Here is a 17925-nt window from a genome sequence, read left to right on the forward strand (position 1 = left end):
TTTTTAAAACTAGATACGTCTTTGAGGACTAATATGCAACATTTTTATTATTATTTAATTATTACATTGTTACTAGTCGTTTTCGTATAACCTACAATTTGTCTTTATGATAACTTAAATCTAGGTATATAACTAGGAGGACCCATCGGTCCTATCTCAGTCTCTGGTGAAATAATGTTTATACATGATACTATTGTATTTTTTATTATATGCACTTCACTACACAAAACTACACAAGATCAGATGGTTTGATTCTTTTGAGTCTGTGTCCTGTTCTGATGGTATGCAAAAGATGCAATATTTCAGTGTTCTCATGAGAATGGAGTCTTTCCTCATGACCCCTTTCAATTCTCTTGATTTTTTGACTGATTATGGGTATCTGAAGGTCTCGATGTAGGTAATCAGTCCTATAGTATTTGGGTGCGCCGACAATACCTTTTAGGACTTTGTTCTGAAAAAATTACATTTTCTTTATCACACTCTTTGCAGAACATCCCCATATTTGAACTCCGTATGTCAATATAGGTTTCAGTATTTGCTTATGTAATAGCAATTTATTATGTACAGATATTTGCTATTTTCTTCCAATTAGACAGTACATTTTACTATATATTTCAATTCCAGTTCTTTTCTTTTTTCTTTATATGTTCCTTCCAAAGAAGTTTTGCATCTAGATTCATTCTGAGATATTTAGAGGTTTTTGCTATATGGAATGATAGTATTATTTAATGTTATTGGTGCTTGTACGGTCTGTTTATAGGTTAACTGCACATGTACAGATTTACTTTCATTAATTATTATTTTCCAAGCTTGTGTCCAATTATTTATATTGTCATTGAATTCACAAGAGGACCCCCTACCGACTGCGCTAGTTACAAAATGTGAAAATGTGACCTGTTAAATGGAGGTACAAAACAATAGTGAAGATTTTCGGGACTTACTAGAAACATATGACACTCCTTACACCATTCAACTAGTCTTGTAAACACATGGCCCTTGCATATGTTCACGATAGCCAGAATGGTAAAGATTGCGTGGTATGACATTTATCCATTGTAGAAAGTTCAAAAGGTACTTGCGATGAACTGACATAATTGAGCAAAAATTGAAAATCAAGAAAATAAAAAATGATGTTGAATCTCTACAGTGCACAGAGTTGTGCAAAATTAGTAACAACAATATTTTTGTAAATTCTTTTAAGCGGTGCATTCAAATGAACAACTTTATGTCCTCTTTTGATAAAATACACGTCTGAAATCATATTCTTCGACATATAAAAACCGAAATATATGAGCGCAAGTTTATGTACTTTTTTATTTAGGCAAACTACTTGTGCACCTGACAAGCATAAGAAAATGTATAGCCATCTCGCCGTCGCTTTAAGTAAATGTTCGCAAGTCTCCCGGTTTTAGATGTGTTTCCTTGAATTCCGCTCCGCAAATAATAAACCGCCACCAAACACAATTTTGAATATTCATGAAACATACCAAACTAAATTCGAAATAACTTTATTAAATAATACAAAGGAGGATGGGGGTAACACAACCAAAGGGAGCAATAATTGCTTTCCTTTTTTACGCAGCTTATATTTTTATGTAAATTAGCCGGAAAGACCCGAACTGACCTAATTGTGATTCACAGAGCACAGCGCCCTGTGCGATAACGGCGGAATTACATTCATTTCGCCGGTTTTGCTGGGGTATTTGCTGTGAAACCTTTCTGACATTTTTTTCGGCTTTTTTATTTTTTAATTTTTGTGGCATAAAAGTAGCCGTGGAATATGATTAATTCCGCAAAGAGGATACACTTTTTCATACTACAACAGACTATTTTAGTACCTAACAAAAGGAATAGTCTGTATTACAAGAAAGTATTATTATATAATTTCTTCTATTTGACCTTTTAAGTTATTGAAGTAACAGTAAATGTATTAAAAACCTAAACTCTTACAGTCCAAGGAAGAATTCCAGTTAATATCTCTCAATGGTTGCCGACTCACTAAAATGGATCAGGTCTAATACTGCCATGTGTCATCTATTTTATATTGATTCGCCTTAAAAATTACTTTTCTTTGTTTGCTACTTTTGGAATCCAGATTTATGTAAATGATTTTGCTGTAGACTTGCTGTATCAAAGGATGAAATATACTGATATACCTCAATATTTTTATGATTTCCATGGCCTATTTCAAATCACATTTATCTAGGTTTAACTTTAACATCGAAAGTTCCAGAACAAAACTTAGTAGAATAATTGTAACGCTGGCATTTGTGTTTTTAAAGCATTTTCACAAAAAAGCATAAACAAATTGTTCTGACTGGATAAATAAGTGACGGTACTTTTATATCCAGGATGTTCTATGGACTGTCACTCTCAAATATTAATACAACGAAATAATGAAAATATTATCCACACTTTAAACCCAAATTGTGTCCAAATGGGCGATACCAAAATGATATGGAAGGAAAATGTGATTATACTACATAAAAAGTTTTAGTTCAAAGCCATTCAATATATAAAGCCAAATTTCGTTGCCCTTTAAAAAGAAAATGCCATCTATTAAAAAGTTAATTATATTGAAGGGACAATGCAATATTGAAGGGATTACTTAAACAAATGTATTTTGGTTAAGATATATATTATTTTTGTGTCTACACATGGACTAATGCACAAGAAAAATTCATTCTTTAACAAGAATGTTTAAAAAAATACATGAATACAAAATAAAAAACTATAACTCTTAGACCAATAGGTTGAGATTCGTAGTACCAAATATTGTATTGTATAGACAAGATAGTATCTCATTATTGTTTTATTATATTGTTAATAGATCTTTAAGCTGCCTCTTTAACTTCTGCAGCTGCTGCCATTTAAATTTTTTAATTTTTTGTTGATGTTTTTTAAGTATTACTTTTCGGTGTTTCCTCCGTTGTGATGAACATGGTATAATTTAAACTTAAAAAAAATAATTAAACTTTTTTATAAATTCTACGATACACAATTTTGACAATAAAATTTCAAAAATAATTATAATGATAATAACAACTTAGCCCCAGTACGTTTTTGTCTTGAATAAGTACGTAATACGTACGTGTACGTATGTAATATAAGTATAACACACACACACACACACACACACACACACACACACACACACATATATATATATATATATATATATATATATATATATATATATATATATATATATATATTTATATATTTATATATTTATGTAGAATTTTATTTTAATATTTTGTTGGGAAATTACATTTGGGTTTTATTTCAAATTTAATTGGTTAGTAAAATGTGACGTCAGGGGTTAGTCAAGTGATGCGTATGAAATCCCCAACCAATGAAATGCTTTGCTAATAAAATATTCTCTTTACAGGTGTCTGTAATGGTAATTTAAACTAACCAATGAAAGGCAGCAAAAGGCGTTCTCAGCGCCTTCTCTGCTAAGACTACAAAACAATTCCGAAATTATATATGAATTAAGTTGATATAAGGAAATATGACACCAAACCTGTCAAAGCTAATCTGACAATCTCAATATAAGAGAATTACTTCGTTAACCTGTGTATTGAAGTAGTAGTTCTAAGGATTTAGACGCACCTTATCCAATATAGTTATGTTCGCAATGATAAAATATTAGAGCCGAGAGGTAGCCGCATACGTAAACTTGCGCTACCCAATTATTAGTTTACTCCCAATTACGTGTTAGGACTGTTATGGATCAGGATGAAGCAGGTAAAAGAGTAATTCTTTATAGCCAACAGTTTATTGTCATCATTTAATAACTTCTATCTCTATTAAAACACTTAATTTAGTTTAGAATCAAAAAAATTAACAAATCCTTATAAAACGAAAGATATGGGAACATATATAGGAACATCTGCACTATGTTTTCTAAAGTAGTTACATTGTAAAGAAGCTATATGCGTCTTTTAATAAAAACAACAACGTATACGACCTTATTTTGTCAAGCCATTAAGATTCTGTTGATTATACATCTTATGTATTATTATAAGTTCTTAATTAGCTTAATAGAAAATTGAGACGTATGCTATTAACAGTTCAGTTAATGGAGAAACACTTCGTAGATAATCTCCATCTTAGCAAAAAATACTACAATAATAAATCACCAAAATAATTACAAAATCACCAGATATTGCATTCGTCTGCAGCTACGAGTATTCTCCACATCAACGAGTTCAATTTCAATACAAAAATGCGGCAAAATAAATAGAATATCACTAAAAAAAAACCAAATTTAAGATTTTAATTCAAATAGTCTGAGGTGGATGTTCTAAATCTTTAAATCTTTTCTTTAATGATCATATTGGTACCCGATCAATATCATACATAAGTTACTGCAAGGGGAGTGAATATATCAATTTAACCAAATTGTGTACTTAAGCACTGCTCAATATGGTAATGTAACGTAACTACAACAAAGTTAGCGCCTTGGAAACTACCAGAAAGATAATATTCATTTACTTAACTCCGAGGTCACCTGTAGATCGAATAGTTGGGTACGAAAAATGATAATATAAACCTGTAATTGGCTGTATATTTTCTTAAAATATAAACAAAGTATTTGGGACATTTTTACTGATAATACATTTGAGTATAAAAATATGTATTTTTTTTAAATGGATATCTAAAGCTCCGATTATTACGCTGGCTTTTTCTTTGCTGCTACGGCAGCTACTAAAGCAGCTCCTCTTCCACTTCCATCTTCTGAGAGCATAACATCAAACGTGAATCCTGGTTTAATTAATTCAGTCATCTTTTGAATCATGAGCCTCCTGTAAATATTTCAGGTTCGATATTAGTTTACTCTAAGTATATGTTATAAAATGTATAAAAAGTTACTAAAAAATAAAAGATAAAAATAAATTTGAATTATTTAATGCAAATTTAATCTACTGCTCAAATTACGAGCGAGTAAGTTAAAATAGCAACTTTCATACTCAATTGCAGTATCTTTAATCCAGTAACAATCTATATATCAATCGAATCAGCGAAAATTTTGTCTCCCTTTTTATAGGAAACGGGAGCACTTAGTGGAAGAAGAATTTTTAGGAATAACATTTTTCTGTACTATGCGCTACAAATAAATATATTCCATTAAAAGAGCAATCGCCAACATCAAACAATCTGGAATAGCTGTCAGATCGGTGACAAATAAACAAACTCAGCGGGTAGCCGTGTAGGTTAAGAGTTAAGCTCGTCTACAATAACTTACTAAGGTCGAATCTTGCTGATAAAAGGTTTCCTTTTAAGTTTATAAAATAAAATAAAGGATATTAAAATTGAAAGTGAGTGATTAAAACATTAATAAAAGAAGTTATTTATTTTTAAGCAGTGTCTTGTGTTACTTTCGGTTATTTCCGTATTATTGGGAATTAGAAGTGAAAGAGTAGTGCAAGTTTGGTTAAAAAACGATTTAGAACAGTATGGCCACGTAGAGTTATTTTTTACATTTTTTGCAGAGAAAATAAATTGAATGTGCCCGGAAAGTACATACAGCTATAGTATACGCAGCGCAAAAGAAACCTGACAGATGTGAAAATTATATCCAAACATAGATAAACAAAATTTGAGAGCAACAAGAACCGTCTGTTTTCTTCGCTCACAAGACATTTAGATGTTCGAAACCACATTATTAATTTAATTTGATGTCTAGCGAAGAAAAAGAAAAATTTCTCATGCTTAAGGACTGTTATTAATTGATATAGTTTTGGAGATATATCATATATATATATATATATTTTAAAGGTAATTTTAAAGTTTATTAAGATTTTTCTGTAAATTTGAATTATTGACTTCTGATTAATTTCAGGTGTAATTAGTAAATGCATTTCTTAATAAAGAACTAACGAAATATTGCAGTTAATAAATACGTTAATTTGTGCATCAAGAGTTAAAATGAATACTGCCTAGAATATTAACAGTTATAACGAAATAAATAAATAACGAAATTACCTAACTGTGCTTGTTATTGTTTTAATATACAAGTAAATGTTAAATATTAATTTAAATAATAATAATGATATCCTGCTTATGATACTTTGTTATAATATTCAGTGGCGTAGTAATTTACACTTATTAATATTTTGTTCATTATTGAATTTTTAAATTAGATTTAATTAAATTCAATTTAAAAGATTTTAGTGAGCCTTAGTTTTTGAGATATTTTGAATATAATTTCATTTACAGGTTAATTGAAAAGTCCGCGGCCTACCATAGTAAAACACATTTTTCTGGCAAATATTTGTTTTTATTCAACATAATTCCCTTCAAGGGTGATACACTGATTTTAGCGACCCATTTTTGTAGTACAATTTGTCCTTTGCTTCAAAATATGCCTCAGTTTCGGCGATCAATTTTTCATTCGACGAAAATGTCTTGCTATCGAGCATTCTTTTGAGATCTGAGTAAATAGTCGCTGGGGGCCAGATCTGGAGAATAATGTGTATAAGGAAGCACTTTGAAGCCCAATTCATGGACTTTTGCCATCGTTTTCACTTATTTGTGACACGGTGCATAGTCTTGGTGAAGCAGCTCCTTCGTTTTTTTTTCAAATGCGGCCGTTTCTCGGCGATATCGTCCTTCAAATGGTCCAATAACGCTATGCAATAGTCGCTGTTGATGGACCTCCTTTTTTCAAGGTAATCAATGATAATTATTCCATACGCATACCAAAATACAGACGCCATAACCTTGCTAGCCGACTGTTGCATTTTTCCATGTTCGAGAGGGTTCATCCTGTGCAATCCACTCGGATGACTGTCGATTGGACTTCGGAATGAAATGATGGAGTCATTTTACATCCATTAACAAATACCAACGCAAAAACTCGGATTTATTACGCTTGATAATCTTCAAACACTTCTCCGAATCATCAACTCGTCGTTGTTCTTGGTCAAGAGTGAGCTCGCGCGGCGCCCACTTTGCACAAAGCTTCCTCATACCCAAACATTCGTGAATGATATGATGTACACGCTCAGTTGCTATCTTTAGAGTGTCTGTTATTTCATTCAAATTCAATTTACGGTCATTCAAAATCATCTTTTTTTTTTAGATTTTCGTCTGCTGCATTCACCGTCTTCGGTGCTCATTTCACCACGTCTAAACTTAGCATACCAGTCCTTGATGGTTGATTTTCCTGGGGCAGTGTCCGGAAACTCGACATCAAGCCAAGTTTTTGCTTCAACTGTACCTTCTCTCTTCATAAAGCAATATTTTATCAACATTGAAAATTCCTTTTATGAAAATTCCTTTTATGTGAAATTTCCTTTTATCAATTTCTTCACAATAACAAAAGTTGCTTCACTCAAAATGCTATAATTCACAAACCAATTATCCGACCGCTGTCAAATTTATACACGCGTCTTTTGAGGGTTAGGGCTAACTAAAAAACATGGATTAATTCTAGTAGCGTCATCTATGTGTCAGGCCGGGGACTTTTCAATTGACATGTTATCAAATACATTTCTGATCTTATATTGAAAATACTGTGATAACAAGTTTTAGGAAAATATAATTTTTAAATTAATTTTCTACTTTATTATGAGGGAAACATAATTAACTTAATACACTATCGTCAAATTTCGACCATAGGGCGATACTGGTACTTATAATATACACCCGGTTGTTGAATGGAAAAATACAGTGTATTTATCAAAAATATATAAAATCAATCTTAATTATTTATTTATGGAAGGTTTTTGGTAAAATAAGCTTGACCAAGAACAATTTGGAATTGTGGCTAGTAAAATTATTCCCTTTGTTGATTATCCGAATCCGTAAAGCTTGAAAACAACTGTTGGAATTTAGCACGGAAGTATTATAGTTGAATCTGTACTATCACTAAAGTACCCTCAATCGCAAAACAATTATAAGAAAATTGAAATGAACACTGGATCTTAGGAAGCCACTCTCCTGCTGGACAACTTAGTATAGAATTATTGCAAATCAGGCTTAGTCAAGATCAAATCAAAATTAGTATATAATGTGTAAAGTATATACGTATAATAATTATTTACCTAAAATGAGGATGATACTTATAAACTGAACCGTCCACCCCAATTGTTACATTTGTTTCCCCCATTTTGTTTATTAACGTAACCATAGCTGCAGCAATTAAATGCGCCGATCTTCTCGATATACATTCGCAAATATATCGAATATTAATACAATCCTGCTCTGAAGCATATGACAGTCCTAAAAAAACACATCTTATTTTGTTATTTCATTATTTTGCTAGAGATCCGTACTTACCCATTTCGTTAAGGATTTCCCTTTGTCTAATATATTTTCCAGGTTGGTCCGCCTCTATTTCTGACAAATATGTACATGTAAACTTATCGCTAAAAATTATATTTATACTTATTAACTTTAAAGTCGATCCAAACAAAAACAAATTTTAATATGTTTCTGTATAAAATGTTCCTCTGATGACGTAGTGGATTAGTTAAAGAAAGAAATAACGTTAATTCACCTATGGCTTTGACTTCCTTCGAAAATATATTAATAATATAACATGTCAGAAAGTTAATATAGCAACGTCTTTTAGTTTTTTATGATTGAGGGTTTTTTATTAAGAAACGGAGTAACTGAAATGGAATATCAGCCCAAATGAATCCATCATTACAGTTTGATTGCAACTGACGCTAAGCTCATTATACTGGCGAATTATAACAAAACATTGCTCGAAAATATGAGGCAAAAACCGCGAGGAGATAATGTTAGGTCAGATCAAATAGAATTGTAATCTATAGTTCTAATAATCAAATCACTTTCAAACATTGAGATTATAAAAGATATATTGCTCTATATGAATGAATGAATATCTCGCCCGCTTGAATAAAGTATTTTTCAAGCGCTTTCCTCCATGTCTTCATGTCGCTAACTATTTATTTTTATATCATTTATTCATATAACCATGTCTATATTTGTTTCCATTTTTTTCTATTTTAATATCAGAGCTTATTTTTATAATGTACTTAATGTCGGTTGGTTTCAGTGGTTGTAGCATGGTCGATATTTTGCTTTCTTTTGTTCTTAATCTTTCATTGATATATTTTGTTATTATCATGTTTGTCTGTTCCATACAGTAATTGTTAGTCTGGTACAGAGATATATATCCTATACAATAAAACAACAAATGCATGTCGTAGATGACGTCGATATTAATAATTGCACATTTTAAAAAATACAAAATTGATTTTAAGCTCAGAGTGGATTTTTCCTTTTCATTTTATCCCAGCTAAAGACAGAAAATACTGTCTGACGCTTGGGATCATGTAACCCAAGCAGCCTATAAAATTCGATTTGGGTTGTTACTAGTGGACTATGTGGACAAAATTCTTTAAAGCATTGGTGATGATTGTTATAAACCAAAATTCTAAGTGGATGCGGCAACATTGCAACATGCTGACGTCACTGTTTCTGATTTTCATCGTTCATCCTTGAATAAAGTTATTGTTCTTATGTTATTATAGACTCCTAGCTTTTTTCTAATATATATTATATTTTAGTGTAGATGTTGGGACTAGATCATATACATATATTACTACATATACATATATTACACAGCTCCATATATTATTTAATACATTTTAACAATGTAATAATAAGTAAATGTAAATTTGAACTATAAAAAAGTTATACCAACCGTTCCTGCAAAGCATCCGATAATTTTCCTTCGAACATTAGTCCATCTTTGGTAAACTTAACCATATAAAGCCGAACCAGTTCTCCCAAGTACATCCCAGAAATCATTTTCTCATGTAGTTGTCGACCAGCATTAACTGAATCTTCATCAAGTGACTTATCGATATCGGTCCGGATGCAATCCAATGCACCATCATCACCGAAAGCTCCCATTTCTAAATTAATAATAACTTTTCCAGATCCCATGTCTGGTTCGTCGAACATTTCGGCATTTTGTTGGGTCTCCACATAGCACGCATTATTTCCAGTTCCGACAATCAAACCAATACGACAATTTTTATTTTTCCAGGCGCACGACATCAAGGTACCTGTGGTATCGTTGAGAACAGCGCAGACATCGATCTTAACGTCATCACGTCTTTGAATAGCTTCATTTAGTAATTTAACTACATCCTCTCCAATTACACCGTCACAGTTGAATCCTTTAGTCCACCGTTCTAAAATTCCAACGCAAAGTCCTTTCTGCATAAGGGGAAAGCTGAAGGTGAATCCTAGAGGAAGAATCTGATCTACCACATCATGTTCTTTAACAAATTCAGCTAAACAAGACGCAATATGGTCAAACAGATCCACGCCAGGACCAACCATGATATCCGCAGGTATCGCGAATATTTTTGACTTCATGTCACATTTACCAACATCCAGCTCCACCAACAGAACTCTAAAATTAGTACCACCCAAGTCAAGAGCCAGGAATTTACCCTTTTCGGTTCCATCAGGAAGGTCTTGTACATAGGTTGGAAAACATTTTACTATGGATGTTGGATGGGTGTCCTTTTTCAATCCGCGTTCAATATTTTCTCTAAATGATGTCATCAATGTTTGAAGTTTAGCGTTATCAAGCCAGGTTTCCTTCATAGCTTCAAATATATTTGGTGATACTTTTGGGTCATACCACTTAACGTCAGCACCGGCTGGCGGATTACACACTTTACTTTTACATGACATTTTAAATTTTGTTATTTCGCGATCGCGAGCTACAAACAGACACAAAAAATTTTGATGTAACTTTGACAGCGAACATAAAAGTCAAAATGAACGATTTCCTCAGTAACATCATTATTATATACGTGTAAACTAATTACCTTTTAATCTAATTCTTTATCTGTTTTTACGACAATAATAGAGTCGCTTTTTGTTTAATAAGAAATGAATGGATACTAATTGCATCCACATATAATCTTAAATTCACATATATCTTATCATTTATTGCTTAAATTGGTATTTTCCCACGATATGATAATACTCATAAGCCATAAAACAAACATAAATAATGCGATATCTCAAAGGGTGTGTTTATAGGTGTGAATAATAAAAAAATAATCTATTAATCATATCTGGAATTACCAAATAACATAAAAAATACGCGATTTTTTATTGCGACATCATCGTTTTCGTGTTATTAAAATAATACATATTCCAATAATATAAACTAAAATACTGAAAACAGCCGACGATAACGCCTGTTATATTGCAAATTGCAGTTTGTAAAATGTAAAATTGGTTTTAAACACGGAGCGGATTTTTCTCCTTATTTTATCTTAGTTAAGAAGAGATAGAGAATCTGGAGCAGCCTATAAAATTCGATATGAGTTGGTACTGGTAGGAAATGTTGTCAAATGTCTTTAATTGTTTAAAACGTGAGTGATAGTTGGTTTTAATTTTAAATGTTGTTATACAAATGGTATAAGTGCAATAAAATCATAAAAGCAGGTCCTCCTGCTGTTGCGATAATCGTGGATAGAATCATATTGGGACATGGTCGTAAATGAAAATCGATACTCTATATAATATAAATATTACTCAGACGAAATAAAAAGATTAAAAATTGCGAAGATTTCAATATTACAAATATAAAAAGGATCCACAAAGGAAAAAGTAATTAAGTTGTGAAAAATATCGTTTTATATAAAAGTACCCATATTGGGGAAAATGGAGGATTAAAAAAAACATTGATTGTAAAATATATCAGTTTGTTAAAAAGTCGTTGGCGTGTCGTTGGATTGTTGTTTTTTTACTAGCCTACTATCGCAGATATACTACCAATACACAGATTTAGTTAAAAGTCAGTTGATATAGCGTGCGATGAGGACTTTTAACAATTTTTAGAACCCTTCACTTCTAATAGATTAATGGTATATCAGGTTGTATCATGTTATTAACCTTTGAGCGGTTACTAACGGTTATTAATTTACTTACTTTTAAGGATGTTATAGGGAAAAATAACATAAAACAATATTGTGGACTGATTACTATTTATTAAAATGATAGGACAAGGAGCATCTTAAGCCAAATAAAAAATTATTATATTAAAACTAATTATATAATTCTCTGTATCTAACAAGTCAATTGAAAAGTCCCCCAACATAATTCTCTTCAAGTATGATACACTGATTATAGCGACCCTCCAACTTTTCGATACCATTTTTGCAGTACGATTTGTCCTTTGCTTCAAAATAGGCCTCAGTTTCGGCGATCACCCCTTTATTCGACGAAAATTTCTTCCCAGCGAGCATTCCTTGGAGATCTGAGAACAGAAAATAGTCGCCGGTGGCCAGATCTGGAGAATACGGTGGATGAAGAAGCAATTCGAAGCCCAATTCATGGACTTTTGCCATAGTTTCCACTGACTTGTGACACGGCGGAATGTCTTGTTTAAGCAGCACTTTCTCTATCCTTCAAATGCGGCGGTTTTTCGCCGATTTTGACCTATAAACGGTCCAGTAACGCTACGTATTAGTCGCTGTTGATGGTCCTTCTTTTTTCAAGGTAGTCAATGAAAATTATTCCATGCGCATCCCAAAATACAGACGCCTTAACCTTGCCATCCGACTGTTGCGTTTTCCCACTCTGGAGCGGGTTCACCGTGTGCAGTCCACTTGGATGACTGTCGATTGGACTTCGGAGTGAAATGATGGAGCCATGTTTCGTCCATTGTAATATATAGATGCAAAAACTCGGGTTTATTACGCCTGATCATCTTCAAACACTGCTCCGAATCATCAACTCGTCGTTGTTTTTGGTCAAGAGTGAGCTAGTCTGGCACCCACTTTTGCACTGAGCTTTCTCATACCCAGATATTCGAGAACGATATAATATATTCATTCAGTTGATATCTTTAGAGTGTCTGCTATTTCATTTAATTTCAATTTACTGTCATTCAAAATTCTTTTGTGTATATTTTTAATGTTTTCGTCGGTAACAACCACTTTTAGGAGTCCACTGCGTTCACCGTCTTCCGTGCTCATTTAACCACATTTAAATATTGCATACCAATCCTTGATGGTTGATTTTTCTGGGGCAGTATCCGGAAACTCGGCATTAAGTCAAGTTTTTGTTTCAACTGTATTTTAACCCTTTAAAATGAATTATTTTATCAACACGCGAAATTACTTTTCATCCATTTGTTTCACAATAACAAAAGTTGCTTTACTCAAAATACTATAATTCACAAACTAATGATCCGACAGCTCTAAAATTCATACACGCATCTTTTGAGTGCTAGTGCTAACTAAAAATATATGGATTTAATTCTAGTAGCGCCATCTATGTCTCAGGCCGAGGACTTTTCCATTCACCGGTTATATTAAACCAAAATCCAAATAAAAATTAAAGTACGTAATTAACACAATCAATGTTATTTCGGACATTGATTCTGCTGTAATTTTTTTATGTTAGGCGTCAAACCAGATGTAGAGAGTAACAATATGTCACCAATATGCAGTTCGGTTAATTTTTGTTGGCACTATTGTCCAAAAATTAGCACAATATTCTGATAAATTTTGTGCTTTCAAAGAAAATTTTTGTACTAGGGAGTTTGATAATGCAAAACGGCTTCAATTTGACTAAAATAAGCCTCTTATGTCTAGATAATCACAACTTCTGATAATTATAAACAAATAAAATTTCAAAAAAACCTGCATACTTAGTCACGATTCGAATGAACCAATATTTTAACAGTACGAGAATCCTCCCATGCTTTTATATCTATTGCTACCAAGCCTGCAGGTCAAAAATATTTCAAACACACTGTTGTTTATAATAGCCCTGAAATTTAAATTGATTTAGAAATCGGACTTATATTTAAATGTGTGAACAACTTAAAGTTACACAATATTCTTGTACGAAATAAAACAATTTTTGCTCTACTATTGGTATAACAATAACAAAGAAAACTGTTAATGACATTTTTTACTCGCCAGTGAACTGGAAATATATTTGAAAATGATCGCAAATAGATTTCTTTCGATATCGTTTGTTAAAAGATTTTTTCATCAATTCGAATTTCCGCTCGCTTTATTAATTTCTTTTAATACGTGTCTTCGATCTGTCTCTGGAAAGTGATTTATGAAGATCATTAATTTTAAATTTTCTGGGATTCGTTGCCGGCAAAATTTAAATTATTTTACATTTCTGAGATATCGTGAAATATCGAATCAGATGGAATGATTTAGTGTTTAAAAATGACACTCGGTCATATCTCCTGAAATATAATATATGGTAAAAACGAACTATGAATCGAAACAGTTATTTCATTATACTGATAACATATTCCTATTGTTATCAAATGTACAGAAACCATTACCTCTTTGTGTGAATAAGTCGATTTCCATTAACTAATTAATTGTGTAGTGTGAGAAGAGCCAGAAGTCAGAGATAGTGCCTCTAAAAATATCCGTAGTTTAGAGGCAATCTAAGAACAAATTCGTTTTGGAAACAAAAAAACTGACACTAAAACTTCCTTCATCGATTTCTCTATACAAGATTATTCGCAATCGAAAAGCCAAGTTTATATCACTCCTTGGTCTCCTGTTTCGATTCAGGACCATCATGGTAGGTACAAGTCTCATTCATTCTGACGAAACAATACACAAAATCCTTTTAATACTTTTTAAAGCCTCATTTTTGTTCCACTCTTTGGAAATATGTTAGTCAATAGACATACAAAATTGTTTTGTCTGTAAAATAATCAAAATAAATTAGAGTCAATTATGAAAATTCGGTAATATTCTGATTGAAGAAAAAATATGGAAATTCGAAGAAATGAAAATTGAAGGTTATTCGCGAAGTTTTTAAACAACAAGTTTTCTACGGCTTATTTTTAAAAGCAGAAACCTAAAATCAATGTTCCAAACTACAGATCATTCTTATTTATTGCAACACATTTTACTGCTCTGACTTCATAATATATCATGAAACCGACAATAGAAGATCAAATGCAAATTAAATGATATGCTTCAATATGTTTTAACGATTTATTCCTTATGTTTTTCAAAGCAGATTTATTCATATAAATTTATTGTTATAATATATATCCTTGATTTATATATTGCTAATCAATATAGTTTAAGATCATAAATCAATCAATACATTTTCAAGCAGTAATAACTCTTGACTGTCCAATCAACTATTACTATCTTAATATTCATAGTATTTTCTGAACTGTTACCTGTTAAAGACATTGCAATATTGCACTGATCACTTTAAAGGCATTTGTTATGAAAAACCGAAAAAACTTCTTCTTCCATATATCGAAAATATTATACTTACTTGGTATAATTTTATGCAAGAATACGAGTACATTAATCTAAGGATATTTCAATATATGTGTTAAAGGACTACAATTTCTTATTTTTATAACAAAAACTTATATTAAATACGGCATTGTATGGTAAATGGCCTATTCCCATTTCGTCATCAAACAACAATATAAGCAATTCATGTTTCTGACATCTAGCATAAAGAAGGGATGTTTTTTAAGTGGAGAACATATATATGCCATTCAACAAAAACATATTTAGATGATGGGGCTGCAATAAAGCAAACAAAATAAAATGCGTTTTCTTGGCCTATTCCCCCTTCGTGCTTGTTTTAATATATTTTGAGGGGCGATTCCCGGAATCCCGAAGAAACACTGAATTTTCAGGAGGCTTTTGATTATGAAATATAATATCCTCTTAGGAGTTAAAACAATCTGGAAATAAACCTAAGCTTCGTAGCACTTTTTTACTGAAAAGAGAAAAGTACATAAGAATATATAATCATAATTTATCAAGTATTAATAATACTTATTTTAGCAATATCTCGCGAATACTTTGCTATTAATTTATCAGTTATTGAATTAAAGGAACATGATGAATGACATGCAGAATAGTGATACAATTACGTAGCCTATCCATATGTATTTTGGCACTGTATATGCGATACAAATGATAAAGTGTTGAAAAATTATTTTAAAATATTACGGCATAGGTTTATATACATTTTGAAATAACTAAAAATTACTAAAACTTAACTAAAAGTATTAGAAATAAGTTGAATGTTTGAAGCCTGTTTGACTTGGCGTAATATAAATAAAATATCACTCCTGGATTCGAAACTTGGAACTTAACGTATTTACTTCTTTTATTCCGAGAGACATCATTTTAATTATATTTATGTATCATACGTAGAAAATATTCTAAGAGTAGGTCCTGATGGATAAGGAGATAGTTCAAAGGTTCAGAGTACGGATCAATAATAGTAACTTGACTGCAGCTGCAGCATATCTCTAAATGTTTATCCTTCCGTTTTAAATCTTGACACTAAATACAATTCGGCCGATTTCCTATAGCTACAGTTTTATCATTTGAATAATCAGTAGCTTTACCATCTCGTTCAGGAGAACCTTACCTATATTTTCTAAGAGCTTCTCTATGTACTTCATAATGACTGTATAGGGTTTATCTTCAAACAGCTTCTCTACGTTCTTCAATGTGACTTTGGATAATATTTTGAATTAGCTTGTTTAAGTTGTTTGTTCCTATGTTTTGTGTATATTTTTGTTTTGATTTTAACATATAATATATTGTATATAACTCCCTTCTCTGTCATTCTCTTCATATTATGATATTTAAATGTAACATTAAGTAATTTTCCGTAAGTTTTTTGTAAATTGTGTACAAACTTTGTTCTGACAATAACGAACAAAACAAAAAAAAATATCCAATTTGGGGCAGTGGCGCTGAAGTTTAATTTGTATAAGCTGTTAATAGATATAATAATAAAACTTGCTATATGCCAACTGATGTGCCGAGATACATCAATACTGTTCTAAAAACTGAAATGCGAAATCTTAGAATGATTAGGATTTTACAATTATTGATTCACATATATGTTTTTCATACGTCTAGAATGGTTTAATAATGTGTTCATACAGAAGTATTTTATTTTAAATACTCTGCATATCTGTACTATTTGAAATATATTAATATTTAATATTTGAAAATTTCATAATTTATAATATAACCTGTCGGTTATTCTCAAAAAAATTTTCTTTTTATTTAGTTTAACTATTAAATTGTAAAATTGTAGCCTTACTTTGCAACTAACGGAAATAAATACTAAATTAGTAATACTAATAATGATGTTTTAAAAATACAATATTCCGCCAGATAAATACCATGTCTGAAATAGAATATATATCAGTTTTATCAGGCCTATATAAGGTATAATATTTCTTCTCGTTTTATTATTGAACTAATGTATTTTCAAAACTAATGAATTAGGAGATATTTATTCAGCGACAGTTAGCATTACTTAGTAAGCAGAAAAGGCATCTTGACTATTGTTTAAAAATATCTTGTGCGAAGTATGACAGGATTAAGTTGCAATAAGGAACATTTCTTTAATAACAATGTATTAAAACACAATAAAAATTGTCACTAAAAATATATACCTATGAGTGACTAACATGGAAATCATGTAAGAGGATATCTAGTCTCACAAATCGCCCATTACAGCAATGATATTCTCTGTACTAAACTATCCCGCTGTCTGGTTTAAGATAATTAAGCATAAACTTAATAAGGGTTATGTAGTTATTTTTTAACATATACAATTCTTGGAATGGGTTGTATATTTTTAGTTCTTGTTTAGTTTTATTCAACAAATTAAATTAAGTAATTAATTATATATTTTTGTTTCAAATTAATTGATAATAAGAAATATAAAATTAAGAGTTTTTTTTAACAAAAACAAAGAAGAGATAAAGAACAAAAGATTTTTCTAACGACTACCTTTCGCCAGGACATATTGAATATTTTGTTTGATAAATGGGGATCCCTATACAAACCGAAGGTCCTTTTGCTCAATGTGCCACATTTTGCTCGGCGAGAGATTTGTTTACGCGTTCCAAATCGA

The 17925-nt window shown here is 31.3% G+C and overlaps 2 protein-coding genes across 3 annotated transcripts in view; both read right to left on the bottom strand.

The window, feature by feature from the left end:
• Nucleotides 1-17925, bottom strand: part of LOC143192947 (neuroligin-4, Y-linked) — an 808161-nt gene that overhangs the window by 614680 nt on the left and 175556 nt on the right. The gene's annotated exons all lie outside the window — the stretch shown is intronic.
• LOC143194088 (hexokinase type 2) lies at nucleotides 4554-10848 on the bottom strand. Of its 2 annotated transcripts, XM_076400653.1 has the most exons (4): nucleotides 9686-10825; nucleotides 8290-8378; nucleotides 8055-8232; nucleotides 4554-4811 (listed from the first exon to the last, which is right to left on the bottom strand). In XM_076400653.1, the coding sequence occupies exons 1-4, from the start codon at nucleotides 10690-10692 to the stop codon at nucleotides 4679-4681; spliced, it is 1407 nt and encodes a 468-aa protein (XP_076256768.1). In that variant the 5' UTR covers nucleotides 10693-10825; the 3' UTR covers nucleotides 4554-4678. The 2 variants fall into 2 exon arrangements, with proteins under 2 accessions (XP_076256768.1, XP_076256769.1); XM_076400654.1 differs by lacking the exons at nucleotides 8055-8232; nucleotides 8290-8378 and having other exon boundaries at nucleotides 9686-10848.

This window comes from Rhynchophorus ferrugineus, unplaced genomic scaffold (assembly GCF_030347505.1).
Source record: "Rhynchophorus ferrugineus isolate W39M unplaced genomic scaffold, kcgeb_rfMv2 rfM3, whole genome shotgun sequence".
NCBI classification, from domain to species: domain Eukaryota; kingdom Metazoa; phylum Arthropoda; class Insecta; order Coleoptera; family Curculionidae; genus Rhynchophorus; species Rhynchophorus ferrugineus.